We start from the raw sequence: 21,666 nt of genomic DNA, 5'->3' as shown, positions 1-21,666 counted from the left end.
TCTACACTGGTTGAAGTGGATTTAACCTGTCTCCTCCCCTTCATCTACACTGGTTGAAGTGGATTTAACCTGTCTCCTCCCCTTCATCTACACTGGTTGAAGTGGATTTAACCTGTCTCCTCCCCTTCATCTACACTGATTGAAGTGGATTTAACCTGTCTCCTCTCCTTCATCTACACTGGTTGAAGTGGATTTAACCTGTCTCCTCTCCTTCATCTACACTGATTGAAGTGGATTTAACCTGTCTCCTCCCCTTCATCTACACTGATTGAAGTGGATTTAACCTGTCTCCTCCCCTTCATCTACACTGATTGAAGTGGATTTAACCTGTCTCCTCCCCTTCATCTACACTGGTTGAAGTGGATTTAACAAGGGATCATAGCTGTCTATTTCATGGAAAGAGCTACTGTTCTTAATGTTTTGTATACACAGTATTTATTATTGTTTTAGAATTCAGACATTTGTCTTCCTCTTTGACAGTAGAGTATTTTGTGTAGATCGTTGTCAAAAAAAGGATGAAATCCATTTTAATCCCACAAGAGTTCTTAGAGGCTTACCCAGAAAGACTCACAGCTCTTAGCGCCTTACCCAGAAAGAGTCACAGCTCTTAGAGCCTTACCCAGAAAGACTCACAGCTCTTAGCACCTTACCCAGAAAGACTCACAGCTCTTAGCGCCTTACCCAGAAAGACTCACAGCTCTTAGCGCCTTACCCAGAAAGACTCACAGCTCTTAGCGCCTTACCCAGAAAGACTCACAGCTCTTAGCGCCTTACCCAGAAAGACTCACAGCTCTTAGCGCCTTACCCAGAAAGACTCACAGCTCTTAGTGCCTTACCCAGAATGTGAGTGTGAATGCTTCTGAAGGCATCCATGTGTCTGGGCATAACTTTGACTACAGCCACACAATCTTCAGATATGTAGACGCCCGAGCTGCAGCTGTGTCGTGTTCGTAAACCGGTCAGTGCCGAACGCCACGCAGTGATGAAATGGAGACTCGATCAACAGCGTCACAGCATTTTGTGCTGATAACGCGTGTCACTAATTAATATCAAGTATCTAAGTGTACACTATACATATCATTCACATTTTATAAATGTTTTGTCATTTACCAGAGGGATTATATATTTAAACAAATCTGAACTAAGAATAATAATAATAATGATGATGATGATGATGATGATGATGATGATGATGATGATGATGTTTGAACAGGTGCGGCGTGCTGCTGACGTGTGGTCGGTGTGTCGCTGGATCTACCTGGCGAATCCCGTGTTCCAGAGACACTTCTACCGGCTGGGGGGACTAGATGTCTGTTCCCGCCTCATGACCATGCTCATCCAAAAACTCACCTCTCACACCTCGGATGGCAAGGACAAGAAGAAGAGCGATGGGAAGGACAAGACTCCTGACTCCTCCTCTGCCCCGTCACCAACCTGTATACCAACCCCAGTTCAGACAGGTTTGATTGGTTTTTATTTCACAATGTAAAAAAATACAAATACACAATACAGTTTATATAAATACACAATACGGTTTATATAAATACACAATACGGTTTATATAAATACACAATACGGTTTATATAAATACACAATACGGTTTATATAAATACACAATACGGTTTATATAAATACACAATACGGTTTATATAAATACACAATACGGTTTATATAAATACACAATACGGTTTATATAAATACACAATACGGTTTATACACAATACACAATACGGTTTATACACAATACGGTTTATACACAATACGGTTTATACACAATACGGTTTATACACAATACGGTTTATACACAATACGGTTTATACACAATACGGTTTATACACAATACGGTTTATACACAATACGGTTTATACACAATACGGTTTATACACAATACGGTTTATACACAATACGGTTTATACACAATACGGTTTATACACAATACGGTTTATACACAATACGGTTTATACACAATACGGTTTATACACAATACGGTTTATACACAATACGGTTTATACACAATACGGTTTATATAAATACACAATACGGTTTATACACAATACGGTTTATACACAATACGGTTTATACACAATACGGTTTATACACAATACGGTTTATACACAATACGGTTTATACACAATACGGTTTATACACAATACGGTTTATACACAATACGGTTTATACACAATACGGTTTATATAAATACACAATACGGTTTATATAAATACACAATACGGTTTATACACAATACGGTTTATACACAATACGGTTTATACACAATACGGTTTATATAAATACACAATACGGTTTATATAAATACACAATACGGTTTATATAAATACACAATACGGTTTATATAAATACACAATACGGTTTATACACAATACACAATACGGTTTATACACAATACGGTTTATACACATACACAATACGGTTTATATAAATACACAATACGGTTTATATAAATACACAATACGGTTTATACACAATACGGTTTATACACAATACGGTTTATACACAATACGGTTTATATAAATACACAATACGGTTTATATAAATACACAATACGGTTTATACACAATACACAATACGGTTTATATAAATACACAATACGGTTTATATAAATACACAATACGGTTTATATAAATACACAATACGGTTTATATAAATACACAATACGGTTTATATAAATACACAATACGGTTTATACACAATACGGTTTATACACAATACGGTTTATACACAATACGGTTTATACACAATACGGTTTATACACAATACACAATACGGTTTATACACAATACACAATACGGTTTATATAAATACACAATACGGTTTATATAAATACACAATACGGTTTATACACAATACACAATACGGTTTATACACAATACACAATACGGTTTATACACAATACGGTTTATACACAATACGGTTTATACACAATACGGTTTATATAAATACACAATACGGTTTATATAAATACACAATACGGTTTATACACAATACGGTTTATACACAATACGGTTTATACACAATACGGTTTATATAAATACACAATACGGTTTATATAAATACACAATACGGTTTATATAAATACACAATACGGTTTATACACAATACGGTTTATACACAATACGGTTTATACACAATACGGTTTATACACAATACGGTTTATACACAATACGGTTTATACACAATACGGTTTATACACAATACGGTTTATACACAATACGGTTTATACACAATACGGTTTATACACAATACGGTTTATACACAATACGGTTTATACACAATACGGTTTATACACAATACGGTTTATACACAATACGGTTTATACACAATACGGTTTATACACAATACGGTTTATACACAATACGGTTTATACACAATACGGTTTATACACAATACGGTTTATATAAATACACAATACGGTTTATATAAATACACAATACGGTTTATACACAATACGGTTTATATAAATACACAATACGGTTTATATAAATACACAATACGGTTTATATAAATACACAATACGGTTTATACACAATACGGTTTATACACAATACGGTTTATATAAATACACAATACGGTTTATATAAATACACAATACGGTTTATACACAATACGGTTTATATAAATACACAATACGGTTTATATAAATACACAATACGGTTTATACACAATACGGTTTATACACAATACGGTTTATATAAATACACAATACGGTTTATACACAATACGGTTTATACACAATACGGTTTATATAAATACACAATACGGTTTATATAAATACACAATACGGTTTATATAAATACACAATACGGTTTATATAAATACACAATACGGTTTATATAAATACACAATACGGTTTATATAAATACACAATACGGTTTATATAAATACACAATACGGTTTATACACAATACGGTTTATACACAATACGGTTTATACACAATACGGTTTATATAAATACACAATACGGTTTATATAAATACACAATACGGTTTATACACAATACGGTTTATATAAATACACAATACGGTTTATATAAATACACAATACGGTTTATACACAATACGGTTTATACACAATACGGTTTATATAAATACACAATACGGTTTATACACAATACGGTTTATACACAATACGGTTTATATAAATACACAATACGGTTTATATAAATACACAATACGGTTTATACACAATACGGTTTATATAAATACACAATACGGTTTATATAAATACACAATACGGTTTATACACAATACGGTTTATACACAATACGGTTTATACACAATACGGTTTATATAAATACACAATACGGTTTATACACAATACGGTTTATACACAATACGGTTTATACACAATACGGTTTATATAAATACACAATACGGTTTATACACAATACGGTTTATACACAATACGGTTTATACACAATACGGTTTATACACAATACGGTTTATACACAATACGGTTTATATAAATACACAATACGGTTTATATAAATACACAATACGGTTTATACACAATACGGTTTATACACAATACGGTTTATACACAATACGGTTTATACACAATACGGTTTATACACAATACGGTTTATATAAATACACAATACGGTTTATATAAATACACAATACGGTTTATACACAATACGGTTTATACACAATACGGTTTATACACAATACGGTTTATATAAATACACAATACGGTTTATATAAATACACAATACGGTTTATACACAATACGGTTTATATAAATACACAATACGGTTTATATAAATACACAATACGGTTTATACACAATACGGTTTATACACAATACGGTTTATACACAATACGGTTTATATAAATACACAATACGGTTTATATAAATACACAATACGGTTTATACACAATACGGTTTATACAAATACACAATACGGTTTATATAAATACACAATACGGTTTATACACAATACGGTTTATATAAATACACAATACGGTTTATATAAATACACAATACGGTTTATATAAATACACAATACGGTTTATATAAATACACAATACGGTTTATATAAATACACAATACGGTTTATACACAATACGGTTTATACACAATACGGTTTATACACAATACGGTTTATACACAATACGGTTTATACACAATACGGTTTATATAAATACACAATACGGTTTATATAAATACACAATACGGTTTATACACAATACGGTTTATACACAATACGGTTTATATAAATACACAATACGGTTTATACACAATACGGTTTATATAAATACACAATACGGTTTATACACAATACGGTTTATATAAATACACAATACGGTTTATATAAATACACAATACGGTTTATATAAATACACAATACGGTTTATATAAATACACAATACGGTTTATATAAATACACAATACGGTTTATATAAATACACAATACGGTTTATATAAATACACAATACGGTTTATATAAATACACAATACGGTTTATATAAATACACAATACGGTTTATATAAATACACAATACGGTTTATACAAATACACAATACGGTTTATACAAATACACAATACGGTTTATACACAATACGGTTTATACACAATACGGTTTATACACAATACGGTTTATACACAATACGGTTTATACACAATACGGTTTATACACAATACGGTTTATACACAATACGGTTTATACACAATACGGTTTATATAAATACACAATACACAATACGGTTTATATAAATACACAATACGGTTTATATAAATACACAATACGGTTTATATAAATACACAATACGGTTTATATAAATACACAATACGGTTTATACACAATACGGTTTATACACAATACGGTTTATACACAATACGGTTTATACACAATACGGTTTATACACAATACGGTTTATACACAATACGGTTTATACACAATACGGTTTATACACAATACGGTTTATACACAATACGGTTTATACACAATACGGTTTATACACAATACGGTTTATACACAATACGGTTTATACACAATACACAATACGGTTTATACACAATACACAATACGGTTTATACACAATACACAATACGGTTAATACACAATACGGTTTATACACAATACACAATACGGTTTATACACAATACACGTCAACGGGGGGTCGCCGCCGTGTCAACGGGGGGGGGTCGTGTCAACGGGGGGGGGTCCGCGTATGGCTGCAGAATGCTGTGGTAACAGTGCTGGTTAAGTTTTGATGTCTTCACTATTATTCTACAATGTAGAAAATAGTTTAAAAAAATCAACTATGAGTAGGTGTGTCCAAGCCTTTGGTACTGTATATGTATAACAAAGTGGCACTCAGTCGGGGTTAATTTACCACGGTGCGTTAGAATAGGAGACCCGTTGCAATTTTAAAATAAAAGCAAGTTTTCCCCTCTTATTTCAGTCGCTGACCGTCACTCAATTAACCATGTCGGATAACAATTTTGGGATTGGTAAATTAGTCTAGCTAGCTAAACTTGTAGTAATCATGGTGGGCCCTGACCTCCGGGGGGCCGCATTGGTTTTGTTAGTCACTCTCACTCGGGTATCATGATCACATGGCATAAGCATGGCAATATGTGTAGAATTTTAGGAAATTATCTTTAAAACTACAACGATTTCTCTCCACCCCATGGCAAAATGGGTAGAATTACTTAATCTGTTTTTCATAAATTACAACGTTTTCTCTCTGCTCCATGGCTAAATGTTGAAGAGGTGCAGGAAATGTACTTTAAAACTCTTTGTCGTCAAGAGGCAGAGACAAATATGAATCCAACCATATCTGGCTTAGGGCCCCCAAAAGGAAAGCATGGTTTCATGAACTCCCAGGAAAACACCGCATTTCTACTTTGGGTGCGGGGCTGAAACAGTTTAAGAACCCCTGCATTACATAGAAACAGACATAAAGAGGGTTCTACGGTTCAGTCTTCACAGCTTTTTGACATTCTTTTTAAAAGGTTCAACCACCCTGGGAGTGGAGGATCCAGGCCAGCACCCAGCTGAAGCAGTGAGCCCAGGCCAGGGTGGGCAGGGAGAGGGGAAGGGGACCCAGAAGGATCCTTCCAGGAGGCTGGAGGAAGAGTGGCCTCTACAGAGCATCAGAATGCTGGAGGCCCTGCTTGCGATCTGCCTGCACAGCGCTAACTCAGGCCTGCAGAGGATCGAACCTGAGCTTTCATTCCAGGTACCTAGACCTAGTACCATTATGGGTACCTAGACCTAGTACCATTATGGGTACCTAGACCTAGTACCATTATGGGTACCTAGACCTAGTACCATTATGGGTACCTAGACCTAGTACCATTATGGGTACCTAGACCTAGTACCATTATGGGTACCTAGACCTAGTACCATTATGGGTACCTAGACCTAGTACCATTATGGGTACCTAGACCTAGTACCATTATGGGTACCTAGACCTAGTACCATTATGGGTACCTAGACCTAGTACCATTATGGGTACCTAGACCTAGTACCATTATGGGTACCTAGACCTAGTACCATTATGGGTACCTAGACCTAGTACCATTATGGGTACCTAGACCTAGTACCATTATGGGTACCTAGACCTAGTACCATTATGGGTACCTAGACCTAGTACCATTATGGGTACCTAGACCTAGTACCATTATGGGTACCTAGACCTAGTACCATTATGGGTACCTAGACCTAGTACCATTATGGGTACCTAGACCTAGTACCATTATGGGTACCTAGACCTAGTACCATTATGGGTACCTAGACCTAGTACCATTATGGGTACCTAGACCTAGTACCATTATGGGTACCTAGACCTAGTACCATTATGGGTACCTAGACCTAGTACCATTATGGGTACCTAGACCTAGTACCATTATGGGTACCTAGACCTAGTACCATTATGGGTACCTAGACCTAGTACCATTATGGGTACCTAGACCTAGTACCATTATGGGTACCTAGACCTAGTACCATTATGGGTACCTAGACCTAGTACCATTATGGGTACCTAGACCTAGTACCATTATGGGTACCTAGACCTAGTACCATTATGGGTACCTAGACCTAGTACCATTATGGGTACCTAGACCTAGTACCATTATGGGTACCTAGACCTAGTACCATTATGGGTACCTAGACCTAGTACCATTATGGGTACCTAGACCTAGTACCATTATGGGTACCTAGACCTAGTACCATTATGGGTACCTAGACCTAGTACCATTATGGGTACCTAGACCTAGTACCATTATGGGTACCTAGTACCATTATGGGTACCTAGTACCATTATTATGTACCATTATGGGTACCTAGTACCATTATGGGGACCTAGTACCATTATGGGGACCTAGTACCATTATGGGGACCTAGTACCATTATGGGGACCTAGTACCATTATGGGGACCTAGTACCATTATGGGGACCTAGTACCATTATGGGGACCTAGTACCATTATGGGGACCTAGTACCATTATGGGGACCTAGTACCATTATGGGGACCTAGTACCATTATGGGGACCTAGTACCATTATGGGGACCTAGTACCATTATGGGGACCTAGTACCATTATGGGGACCTAGTACCATTATGGGGACCTAGTACCATTATGGGGACCTAGTACCATTATGGGGACCTAGTACCATTACGGGGACCTAGTACCATTACGGGGACCTAGTACCATTACGGGGACCTAGTACCATTACGGGGACCTAGTACCATTACGGGGACCTAGTACCATTACGGGGACCTAGTACCATTACGGGGACCTAGTACCATTACGGGGACCTAGTGCCATTACGGGTACCTAGTGCCATTACGGGTACCTAAGTGACTACTTTTGACCAGGGCCATATCAAGGGAATAGGGTTCTATAGGGCCCTAGTCAAAAGCAGTGCACTATCGAGGGAATAGGGTTCCAATTGGAATTCAGGCCCATATCCACCAGGCCCCCATATCCACCAGGCCCCCATATCCACCAGGCCCCCATATCCACCAGGCCCCCATATCCACCAGGACCCCATATCCACCAGGACCCCATATCCACCAGGCCCCCATATCCACCAGGCCCCCATATCCACCAGGCCCCCATATCCACCAGGCCCCCATATCCACCAGGCCCCCATATCCACCAGGACCCCATATCCACCAGGCCCCCATATCCACCAGGCCCCCATATCCACCAGGCCCCCATATCCACCAGGCCCCCATATCCACCAGGACCCCATATCCACCAGGACCCCATATCCACCAGGACCCCATATCCACCAGGACCCCATATCCACCAGGCCCTTCTGTGTACATCTGTTCTTCTAGGTTTAGATTTGTTCAGCAGGTCATCAAGTAAGAATGTCTCTGTACCGTTGTATACCTGTTGTATGCATGTGGCGAATTAACTTTGAAATATGAAACTAGATTGGTAGATGGACAGACGGACGGACAGATGGGAGAGATAAATCTCTTTTGATTCAAGCTAAACTATCTTTCCCCTACAGCTCCAGTCAGTGGAGGAGACCCTGTTAGAGGTCAGGGATCAGCTGTCCCACTCTGGGGTCGTGAACTCTGATCTGGCTGTGCCCCTGTTTGACTTACTGCTCCGTGTGGCCCTGGCCGAGGTCTGCTCCAGTCCCGAACCCCAGGAGGACAAGGCTGAGAGGGTGAGTTGTGTCTGGGGAGAGAGGAGCAAGGGCACTGTGTGGTGTGGAGGGTGACTAAGGAATTAACTAACTAACTAGTGGAGGAGACTGGTTTTCAGGCTAGGTAGAGGGACTAGTGGTCAGGGAGGAGGACTAGTGGTCAGGGAGGAGGACTAGTGGTCAGGGAGGAGGACTAGTGGTCAGGGAGGAGGACTAGTGGTCAGGGAGGAGGACTAGTGGTCAGGGAGGAGGACTAGTGGTCAGGACTAGTGGTCAGGACTAGTGGTCAGGACTAGTGGTCGGGACTAGTGGTCAGGGAGGAGGGACTAGTGGTCAGGGAGGAGGGACTAGTGGTCTGGGAGGAGGGACTAGTGGTCTGGGAGGAGGGACTAGTGGTCTGGGAGGAGGGACTAGTGGTCTGGGAGGAGGGACTAGTGGTCTGGGAGGAGGAGGGACTAGTGGTCTGGGAGGAGGAGGGACTAGTGGTCTGGGAGGAGGAGGGACTAGTGGTCTGGGAGGAGGAGGGACTAGTGGTCTGGGAGGAGGAGGGACTAGTGGTCTGGGAGGAGGGGAGTGGTCTGGGAGGAGGAGGGACTAGTGGTCTGGGAGGAGGAGGGACTAGTGGTCTGGGAGGAGGAGGGACTAGTGGTCTGGGAGGAGGAGGGACTAGTGGTCTGGGAGGAGGAGGGACTAGTGGTCTGGGAGGAGGAGGGACTAGTGGTCTGGGAGGAGGAGGGACTAGTGGTCTGGGAGGAGGAGGGACTAGTGGTCTGGGAGGAGGAGGGACTAGTGGTCTGGGAGGAGGAGGGACTAGTGGTCTGGGAGGAGGAGGGACTAGTGGTCTGGGAGGAGGAGGGACTAGTGGTCTGGGAGGAGGAGGGACTAGTGGTCTGGGAGGAGGAGGGACTAGTGGTCTGGGAGGAGGAGGGACTAGTGGTCTGGGAGGAGGAGGGACTAGTGGTCTGGGAGGAGGAGGGACTAGTGGTCTGGGAGGAGGAGGGACTAGTGGTCTGGGAGGAGGAGGGACTAGTGGTCTGGGAGGAGGAGGGACTAGTGGTCTGGGAGGAGGAGGGACTAGTGGTCTGGGAGGAGGAGGGACTAGTGGTCTGGGAGGAGGAGGACTAGTGGTCTGGGAGGAGGACTAGTGGTCAGGGAGGAGGACTAGTGGTCAGGGAGGAGGACTAGTGGTCAGGGAGGAGGACTAGTGGTCAGGGAGGAGGACAGGGAGGAGGACTAGTGGTCAGGGAGGAGGACTAGTGGTCAGGACTAGTGGTCAGGACTAGTGGTCAGGACTAGTGGTCGGGACTAGTGGTCAGGGAGGAGGGACTAGTGGTCAGGGAGGAGGGACTAGTGGTCAGGGAGGAGGACAGGGAGGAGGACTAGTGGTCAGGGAGGAGGACTAGTGGTCAGGACTAGTGGTCAGGACTAGTGGTCAGGACTAGTGGTCGGGACTAGTGGTCAGGGAGGAGGGACTAGTGGTCAGGGAGGAGGGACTAGTGGTCTGGGAGGAGGGACTAGTGGTCTGGGAGGAGGGACTAGTGGTCTGGGAGGAGGAGGGACTAGTGGTCTGGGAGGAGGAGGGACTAGTGGTCTGGGAGGAGGAGGGACTAGTGGTCTGGGAGGAGGAGGGACTAGTGGTCTGGGAGGAGGAGGGACTAGTGGTCTGGGAGGAGGAGGGACTAGTGGTCTGGGAGGAGGAGGGACTAGTGGTCTGGGAGGAGGAGGGACTAGTGGTCTGGGAGGAGGGACTAGTGGTCTGGGAGGAGGAGGGACTAGTGGTCTGGGAGGAGGAGGGACTAGTGGTCTGGGAGGAGGAGGGACTAGTGGTCTGGGAGGAGGAGGGACTAGTGGTCTGGGAGGAGGAGGGACTAGTGGTCTGGGAGGAGGAGGGACTAGTGGTCTGGGAGGAGGAGGGACTAGTGGTCTGGGAGGAGGAGGGACTAGTGGTCTGGGAGGAGGAGGGACTAGTGGTCTGGGAGGAGGAGGGACTAGTGGTCTGGGAGGAGGAGGGACTAGTGGTCTGGGAGGAGGAGGGACTAGTGGTCTGGGAGGAGGAGGGACTAGTGGTCTGGGAGGAGGAGGGACTAGTGGTCTGGGAGGAGGAGGGACTAGTGGTCTAGTGGTCTGGGAGGAGGAGGGACTAGTGGTCTGGGAGGAGGAGGGACTAGTGGTCTGGGAGGAGGAGGGACTAGTGGTCTGGGAGGAGGAGGGACTAGTGGTCTGGGAGGAGGAGGGACTAGTGGTCTGGGAGGAGGAGGGACTAGTGGTCTGGGAGGAGGAGGGACTAGTGGTCTGGGAGGAGGAGGGACTAGTGGTCTGGGAGGAGGAGGGACTAGTGGTCTGGGAGGAGGAGGGACCAGTGGTCAGGCTAGGGAGGAGGAGGGACCAGTGGTCAGGCTAGGGAGGAGGAGGGACCAGTGGTCAGGCTAGGGAGGAGGAGGGACCAGTGGTCAGGCTAGGGAGGAGGAGGGACCAGTGGTCAGGCTAGGGAGGAGGAGGGACCAGTGGTCAGGCTAGGGAGGAGGAGGGACCAGTGGTCAGGCTAGGGAGGAGGAGGGACCAGTGGTCAGGCTAGGGAGGAGGAGGGACCAGTGGTCAGGCTAGGGAGGAGGAGGGACCAGTGGTCAGGCTAGGGAGGAGGACCAGTGGTCAGGCTAGGGAGGAGGACTAGTGGTCAGGGAGGGGGACTAGTGGTCAGGGAGGGGGACTAGTTTTGACTAGAGCCCGTAGAGCTTTTTGGCCCAAGTCAGTCCACTAGGTAATACAGTATCATTCCCTCACGTTAATACTCTGTTGCTGCTTGGCACTGGGTCCTCTCCTCTATTCGATTTGATCAGCTCCTCTGTCCTCTTCCATGCGTTTACAGGGTTGGATACCAAAATAAATGTTTAAAGTGATAAACACTAATTAAATTAGTTGTGCAATACATTTTCTAGATAAAGGATAAGTACCATGTTTTTCAATGTGTGCATGTTTTTGTCCTCTGACAATGATTCAGATATCAAAACTCTTCGTCAGTAGGGAACACTTGTGCTTTGAGGCTATTGAGGAGAGGACTGTCTTCTGTTTGCCTTCTAACGAATTGACACCCGAATGCTTCTTTAAATACTTTTCCCCCTGTTTTTTCATGACCAGCTCTGAAACCAGGTTGCATAGCGGAGAAGGTACGGTGAGATTCGAAATAGTCGGTAATCTGTTTGTTAACTTGGCTTTCAAAGACCTTAGAAAGGCAGTGTCGTATAGATTTAGGTCTGTTGCAGTTTGGGTCAAGAGTGTCTCCCCCTTTGAAGAAGGGGATTTACCGCAACTGCTTTACAATCTATGGGAATCTCAGACGACACGAAAGAGAGGCTAGTAATAGGGGTTGCAACATTTTCTGAAGATAATTTTAGATAGAGAGGGTCTAGATTGTCTAGCCCGGCTGATTTGTAGGGGTCCAGATTGTCTAGCTCGGCTGATTTGTAGGGGTCCAGATTGTCTAGCCCCGGCTGATTTGTAGGGGTCCAGATTGTCTAGCTCGGCTGATTTGTAGGGGTCCAGATTTTGCAGCTCTTTTGCAGAAGCGGGGAGGTTTGGGTGAAGGTGAAGCGGGGAGGTTTGGGTGAAGGTGAAGCGGGGAGGTTTGGGTGAAGGTGAAGCGGGGAGGATTGGGTGAAGGTGAAGCGGGGAGGTTTGGGTGAAGGTGAAGCGGGGAGGTTTGGGTGAAGGTGAAGCGGGGCGGTTTGGGTGGAGGTGAAGCGGGGCGGTTTGGGTGGAGGTGAAGCGGGGCGGTTTGGGTGGAGGTGAAGCGGGGCGGTTTGGGTGGAGGTGAAGCGGGCGGTTTGGGTGGAGGTGAAGCGGGGCGGTTTGGGTGGAGGTGAAGCGGGGCGGTTTGGGTGGAGGTGAAGCGGGCGGTTTGGGTGGAGGTGAAGCGGGGAGGTTTGGGTGGAGGAGAAGCGGGGAGGTTTGGGTGGAGGAGAAGCGGGGAGGTTTGGGTGGAGGAGAAGCGGGGAGGTTTGGGTGGAGGAGAAGCGGGGAGGTTTGGGTGGAGGAGAAGCTTTAATAATTATTAAAGTAGTTGGCGATATCAATGGGTTTTGTGATGAAGGAGCCATCTGATTTAATAAATGATGGAGCTGAGTTTGCCTTTTTTGCCAAAATTGTATAAGGTGGTCCAAAGCTTTTGACAGGCATTTTTTATATAATTTATCTTTGTGTAATACTATATTAAACTCTAAATGTTTTAAATTCACCTTTGGTCTCATGGTGAAATCCCTGAGCAGTTTCCTTCCTCTCTGCCAACTGGGTTAAGGCGCCTGTATCTTTGCAGTGACTGGGTGTATTGATACACCATCTGAAGTGTAATGAATAACTTCACCATGCTCAAAGGGATATTCAATGTCAGCTTTTTTCTTTTTTTACCCAATAGGTAACCTTGTTTGTGAGGCATTGTAGAACCTCCCTCCCTGGTCTTTGTGGTTGAATCTCTGAGATTCACTGCCCGACCAAGGGCCCAAACAGACAATTGTGTGGGACACAGAGATGAGTTAGTCCTAAAGAAACACTATTATTGCACACAGTGAGTCCATCAAACTTATTATCTGACTTATTTAGCAATATTCCTGATCTTATTGAGGCTTGGCATAACGAAGGAGTTGAATACTCCTGGTCTTATTGAGGCTTGGCATAACGAAGGAGTTGAATACTCCTGGTCTTATTGAGGCTTGGCATAACAAAGGAGTTGAATACTCCTGGTCTTATTGAGGCTTGGCATAACGAAGGAGTTGAATACTCCTGATCTTATTGAGGCTTGGCATAACGAAGGAGTTGAATACTCCTGGTCTTATTGAGGCTTGGCATAACGAAGGAGTTGAATACTCCTGGTCTTATTGAGGAGTTGAATACTCCTGATCTTATTGAGGCTTGGCATAACGAAGGAGTTGAATACTCCTGATCTTATTGAGGCTTGGCATAACGAAGGAGTTGAATACTCCTGATCTTATTGAGGCTTGGCATAACGAAGGAGTTGAATACTCCTGATCTTATTGAGGCTTGGCATAACGAAGGAGTTGAATACTCCTGGTCTTATTGAGGCTTGGCATAACGAAGGAGTTGAATACTCCTGGTCTTATTGAGGCTTGGCATAACGAAGGAGTTGAATACTCCTGATCTTATTTAGTTAATATTATATAATATAGTAGACTAGGTAACTGTTCTTAATGAGTTAACCTACTAACTCTGTAATATAGTAGACTAGGTAACTGTTCTTAATGAGTTAATATTATAATATAGTAGACTAGGTAACTGTTCTTAATGAGTTAATATTATAATATAGTAGACTAGGTAACTGTTCTTAATGAGTTAACCTACTAACTCTGTAATATAGTAGACTAGGTAACTGTACTTAATGAGTTAATATTATAATTTAGTGGACTAGGTAACTGTTCTTAATGAGTTAACCAACTAACTCTGTAATATAGTAGACTAGGTAACTGTTCTTAATGAGTTAATATTATAATATAGTAGACTAGGTAACTGTTCTTAATGAGTTAATATTATAATATAGTAGACTAGGTAACTGTTCTTAATGAGTTAATATTATAATATAGTAGACTAGGTAACTGTTCTTAATGAGTTAACCTACTAACTCTGTAATATAGTAGACTAGGTAACTGTACTTAATGAGTTAATATTATAATATAGTAGACTAGGTAACTGTTCTTAATGAGTTAACCAACTAACTCTGTAATATAGTAGACTAAGTAACTGTTCTTAATGAGTTAATATTATAATATAGTAGACTAGGTAACTGTTCTTAATGAGTTAACCAACTAACTCTGTAATATAGTAGACTAGGTAACTGTTAATGAGTTAACCTACTAACTCTGTAATATAGTAGACTAGGTAACTGTTCTTAATGAGTTAATATTATAATATAGTAGACTAGGTAACTGTTCTTAATGAGTTAATATTATAATATAGTAGACTAGGTAACTGTTCTTAATGAGTTAACCTACTAACTCTGTAATATAGTAGACTAGGTAACTGTTCTTAATGAGTTAATATTATCATATAGTAGACTAGATAACTGTTCTTAATGAGTTAACCTACTAACTCTGTAATATAGTAGACTAGGTAACTGTTCTTAATGAGTTAATATTATAATATAGTAGACTAGGTAACTGTTCTTAATGAGTTAATATTATAATATAGTAGACTAGGTAACTGTTCTTAATGAGTTAACCAACTAACTCTGTAATATAGTAGACTAGGTAACTGTTCTTAATGAGTTAACCAACTAACTCGGTAATATAGTAGACTAGGTAACTGTTCTTAATGAGTTAATATTATAATATAGTAGACTAAGTAACTGTTCTTAATGAGTTAACCTACTAACTCTGTAATATAGTAGACTAGGTAACTGTTCTTAATGAGTTAATATTATCATATAGTAGACTAGGTAACTGTTCTTAATGAGTTAACCTACTAACTCTGTAATATAGTAGACTAGGTAACTGTTCTTAATGAGTTAATATTATAATATAGTAGACTAGGTAACTGTTCTTAATGAGTTAATATTATCATATAGTAGACTAGGTAACTGTTATTAATGAGTTAATATTATAATATAGTGGACTAGGTAACTGTTCTTAATGAGTTAACCAACTAACTCTGTAATATAGTAGACTAGGTAACTGTACTTAATGAGTTAATATTATAATATAGTAGACTAGGTAACTGTTCTTAATGAGTTAATATTATAATATAGTAGACTAGGTAACTGTTCTTAATGAGTTAACCTACTAACTCTGTAATATAGTAGACTAAGTAACTGTTCTTAATGAGTTAATATTATAATATAGTAGACTAGGTAACTGTTCTTAATGAGTTAACCTACTAACTCTGTAATATAGTAGACTAGGTAACTGTTAATGAGTTAACCTACTAACTCTGTAATATAGTAGACTAGGTAACTGTTCTTAATGAGTTAATATTATAATATAGTAGACTAGGTAACTGTTCTTAATGAGTTAATATTATAATATAGTAGACTAGGTAACTGTTCTTAATGAGTTAACCAACTAAATCTGTAATATAGTAGACTAGGTAACTGTTCTTAATGAGTTAATATTATAATATAGTGGACTTGGTAACTGTTCTTAATGAGTTAATATTATAATATAGTAGACTAGGTAACTGTTCTTAATGAGTTAACCTACTAACTCTATAATATAGTAGACTAGGTAACTGTTCTTAATGAGTTAATATTATAATATAGTAGACTAGGTAACTGTTCTTAATGAGTTAATATTATAATATAGTAGACTAGGTAACTGTTCTTAATGAGTTAATATTATAATATAGTAGACTAGGTAACTGTTCTTAATGAGTTAATATTATAATATAGTAGACTAGGTAACTGTTCTTAATGAGTTAATATTATAATATAGTAGACTAGGTAACTGTTCTTAATGAGTTAATATTATAATATAGTAGACTAGGTAACTGTTCTTAATGAGTTAATATTATAATATAGTAGACTAGGTAACTGTTCTTAATGAGTTAATATTATAATATAGTAGACTAGGTAACTGTTCTTAATGAGTTAATATTATAATATAGTAGACTAGGTAACTGTTCTTAATGAGTTAATATTATAATATAGTAGACTAGGTAACTGTTCTTAATGAGTTAATATTATAATATAGTAGACTAGGTAACTGTTCTTAATGAGTTAATATTATAATATAGTAGACTAGGTAACTGTTCTTAATGAGTTAATATTATAATATAGTAGACTAGGTAACTGTTCTTAATGAGTTAATATTATAATATAGTAGACTAGGTAACTGTTCTTAATGAGTTAACCTACTAACTCTGTAATATAGTAGACTAGGTAACTGTACTTAATGAGTTAATATTATAATTTAGTGGACTAGGTAACTGTTCTTAATGTTAAGTTAACCTACTAACTCTGTAAATATAGTAGACTAAGGTAACTATTTCATATTAATGAGTTAATATTATAATATAGTAGACTAGGTAACTGTTCTTAATGAGTTAACCTACTAACTCTGTAATATAGTAGACTAGGTAACTGTTCTTAATGAGTTAATATTATAATATAGTAGACTAGGTAACTGTTCTTAATGAGTTAATATTATCATATAGTAGACTAGGTAACTGTTCTTAATGAGTTAATATTATAATATAGTAGACTAGGTAACTGTTCTTAATGAGTTAATATTATAATATAGTAGACTAGGTAACTGTTCTTAATGAGTTAACCTACTAACTCTGTAATATAGTAGACTAGGTAACTGTTCTTAATGAGTTAATATTATAATATAGTAGACTAGGTAACTGTTCTTAATGAGTTAATATTATAATATAGTAGACTAGATAACTGTTCTTAATGAGTTAACCTACTAACTCTGTAATATAATAATATATGCCATTTAGCAGACGCTTTTATCCAAAGCGACTTACAGTCATGTGTGCATACATTCTACGTATGGGTGGTCCCGGGAATCGAACCCACTACCCTGGCGTTACAAAGCGCCATGCTCTACCAACTGAGCTACAGAAGGACCACAATATAGTAGACTAGGTAACTGTTCTTAATGAGTTAATATTATAATATAGTGGACTAGGTAACTGTTCTTAATGAGTTAATATTATAATATAGTGGACTAGGTAACTGTTCTTAATGAGTTAATATTATCATATAGTGGACTAGGTAACTGTTCTTAATGAGTTAATATTATAATATAGTGGACTAGGTAACTGTTCTTAATGAGTTAACCTACTAACTCTGTAATATAGTAGACTAGGTAACTGTTCTTAATGAGTTAATATTATAATATAGTAGACTAGGTAACTGTTCTTAATGAGTTAATATTATAATATAGTGGACTAGGTAACTGTTCTTAATGAGTTAATATTATAATATAGTAGACTAGGTAACTGTTCTTAATGAGTTAATATTATAATATAGTAGACTAGGTAACTGTTCTTAATGAGTTAATATTATAATATAGTAGACTAGGTAACTGTTCTTAATGAGTTAACCTACTAACTCTGTAATATAGTGGGTCGCTGTTCCAGGTTTAGTGTTATGATGGAATGGAAGGATATGTTGTCTTTATTAGCACCTGAAATCCAGAAGGCCGTCTAGGCTAGTTTACTGTTCCCATCAGGCATACAAATGATGAACAGTTAGCTAATCGGTCCTTCCTCTCTCTCTCTCTGTGTGTGTGTACAGCAGACTAACAGCACCTCCGGGTGGTCTAGCTAGTCAGCTGATACAAGGAGGTCTTATGACCTGAAATCTCTTTATTATTGGTCTGTTTCTTGAAAACGTTGTTGTTTTCCCGTTGTTAATAACAGTACAGACATTAAGAGTGTTGCTTGAATAAAAGTCTTTTAGCTTTCGTAATTTTTTGACGTGACTGATGGGTAATTAGTACATTCCACGGAGAAACCTGACCGTTCTGGAACATGGGTAAGAAATGTCTGTGTTAGCCCAGCGTTAGCACAGCTTCTGTACTGTACAGCATTCTTTATGTTACTCTTTACTCTTCTGGCTCTGGTGATGGAGTTAACCAGAGACAACTTTATCTGACTTTTATAAACTTCTTCTCCCTCTACTCTCCCTGTACTCCCTCTCCCTCACTCTACTCTCCCACTACTCTGTCTCTCTCCCTCTATTCTCTCATCTGTCTCTTCTCTCGATTCTCGCTCTCTCTTCTCTCCTTCTACTCCCTTTTCTCTCCCTCTACTCTCTATTCTCTCTACTCTCCCTCGACTCTACTTTCTCTCTACTCTCCCTCGACTCTACTTTCTCTCTACTTTCTCTCTACTCTCTATTCTCTCCCTCTACTCTCTATTCTCTCTCTCTATTCTCTCCCTCTACTCTCTATTCTCTCTCTCTATTCTCTCCCTCTACTCTCTCCCTCTACTCTCTATTCTCTCTCTCTATTCTCTCCCTCTACTCTCTCCCTCTACTCTCTATTCTCTCCCTCTACTCTCTATTCTCTCCCTCTGCTCTCTATTCTCTCTACTTTTCCTCTTCCTCTCATTTTCTCCCTCCCTCTCATTTTCTCCCTCTCTCTACTCTCTCTCTCCCTTTACTCATTGTCTCTCTATCCCTTTCTCCCTCTCCCCCTATTTCTCTCTCTCCCTCTCTCCCTCTAGAAGTTAGCAGTGTGTGTGGAGAGTGTGGTCCCGGCGGGGGATCTATCTGAGGCTGAGGAGGGAGACGAGGTGCAGGGGTGTGGTGAGGCTCCAGTGCTGGGGGAGGAGGAGGGATACGAAGCAGACAGCGAGAGCAACCCAGAGGACATGGCCAAGCAGGAAGAAGGTAAGAGGGCCTAACACACACACACATTCGCCGGTAGTAAACAATGTCATGCACACACCGACACGCATACACAGTGGCACCTACTCACACACACACACAGTGGCACCTACTCACACACACACACAGTGGCACCTACTCACACACACACACAGTGGCACCTACTCACACACACACACACAGTGGCACCTACTCACACACACACACAGTGGCACCTACTCACTCACACACACACACAGTTGCACAGGGCAAGATTAGCTGAAATCTAATGAGGGAACATTAGATAAACCCTCAAAGTTGCACTGCTAATTGATGGGGAATCGTTGCCTCCTCGTCCTTCTGCAGCTCGCCTGCATTCAGTGTGTCAGAGTGCACTCTGGGTCCTTGGTAAATTCAGAGCGCTGTCAGATTGTCTGTTGGTAAATTCAGAGCTCTGTCAGATTGTCTGTTGGTAAATTCAGAGCGCTGTCAGATTGTTGGTAAATTCAGAGCGTTCAGAGCGTTGACTGATTGTCTGTTGGTAAATTCAGAGCGTTGACAGATTGTCTGTTGGTAAATTCAGAGCGTTGACAGATTGTCTGTTGGTAAATTCAGAGCGTTGACAGATTGTCTGTTGGTAAATTCAGAGCGTTGACAGATTGTCTGTTGCGTTAAATTTCAGTAAATTCAGAGCGTTGACAGATTGTCTGTTGGTAAATTCAGAGCGTTGACAGATTGTCTGTTGGTAAATTCAGAGCGTTGACAGATTGTCTGTTGGTAAATTCAGAGCGTTGACAGATTGTCTGTTGGTAAATTCAGAGCGTTGACAGATTGTCTGTTGGTAAATTCAGAGCGTTGACAGATTGTCTGTTGGTAAATTCAGAGCGTTGACAGATTGTCTGTTGGTAAATTCAGAGCGTTGACAGATTGTCTGTTGGTAAATTCAGAGCGTTGACAGATTGTCTGTTGGTAAATTCAGAGCGTTGACAGATTGTCTGTTGGTAAATTCAGAGCGTTGACAGATTGTCTGTTGGTAAATTCAGAGCGTTGACAGATTGTCTGTTGGTAAATTCAGAGCGTTGACAGATTGTTGGTAAATTCAGAGCGTTGACAGATTGTCTGTTGGTAAATTCAGAGCGTTCAGAGCCCACTGCACCATTCATACTCTCTGGCTGAGGAGTCGGGTTGATCTGATCCTCATAATGCCAGTCGAGTGCTAACGTTGGTTAGCTTGCTAGCTACTTCCAGACGCAAATGAGAGAAGGCTTCACTCTGACCATTTTACTCGCCCTAGCAGAGCTGGTCAAGTTATCCAGAGTGTTGGTGACTAACTGTGCTGCTGGCAACAATTTAATTCATATTTTAATGCCGATGTTTACTGACACCGGCCATATTAAACACGTTTACTGACACCGGCCATATTAAACACGTTTACTGACACCGGCCATGTTAAACACGTTTACTGACACCGGCCATATTAAACACGTTTACTGACACCGGCCATATTAAACACGTTTACTGACACCGGCCATATTAAACACGTTTACTGACACCGGCCATATTAAACAGGTTTACTGACACCGGCCATATTAAACAGGTTTACTGACACCGGCCATATTAAACACGTTTACTGACACCGGCCATGTTAAACACGTTTACTGACACCGGCCATATTAAACACGTTTACTGACACCGGCCATATTAAACACGTTTACTG

The 21,666-nt window shown here is 40.6% G+C and overlaps 1 protein-coding gene across 1 annotated transcript in view; it reads left to right on the top strand.

The window, feature by feature from the left end:
* Positions 1-19,987, top strand: part of LOC124022329 (lysosomal-trafficking regulator-like) — a 92,111-nt gene extending 72,124 nt beyond the window's left edge. The window contains 4 exon segments of the mRNA XM_046337251.1: positions 1,214-1,460; positions 6,977-7,203; positions 9,491-9,652; positions 19,808-19,987. Coding sequence (XP_046193207.1) covers positions 1,214-1,460; positions 6,977-7,203; positions 9,491-9,652; positions 19,808-19,987 — 816 coding nt within the window.
* The last annotated feature ends 1,679 nt before the right edge of the window (positions 19,988-21,666 follow it).

Source organism: Oncorhynchus gorbuscha, unplaced genomic scaffold (genome assembly GCF_021184085.1).
Source record: "Oncorhynchus gorbuscha isolate QuinsamMale2020 ecotype Even-year unplaced genomic scaffold, OgorEven_v1.0 Un_scaffold_1337, whole genome shotgun sequence".
NCBI classification, from domain to species: Eukaryota; Metazoa; Chordata; class Actinopteri; order Salmoniformes; family Salmonidae; genus Oncorhynchus; species Oncorhynchus gorbuscha.
This window is presented reverse-complemented; position numbering and strand designations above follow the sequence as displayed.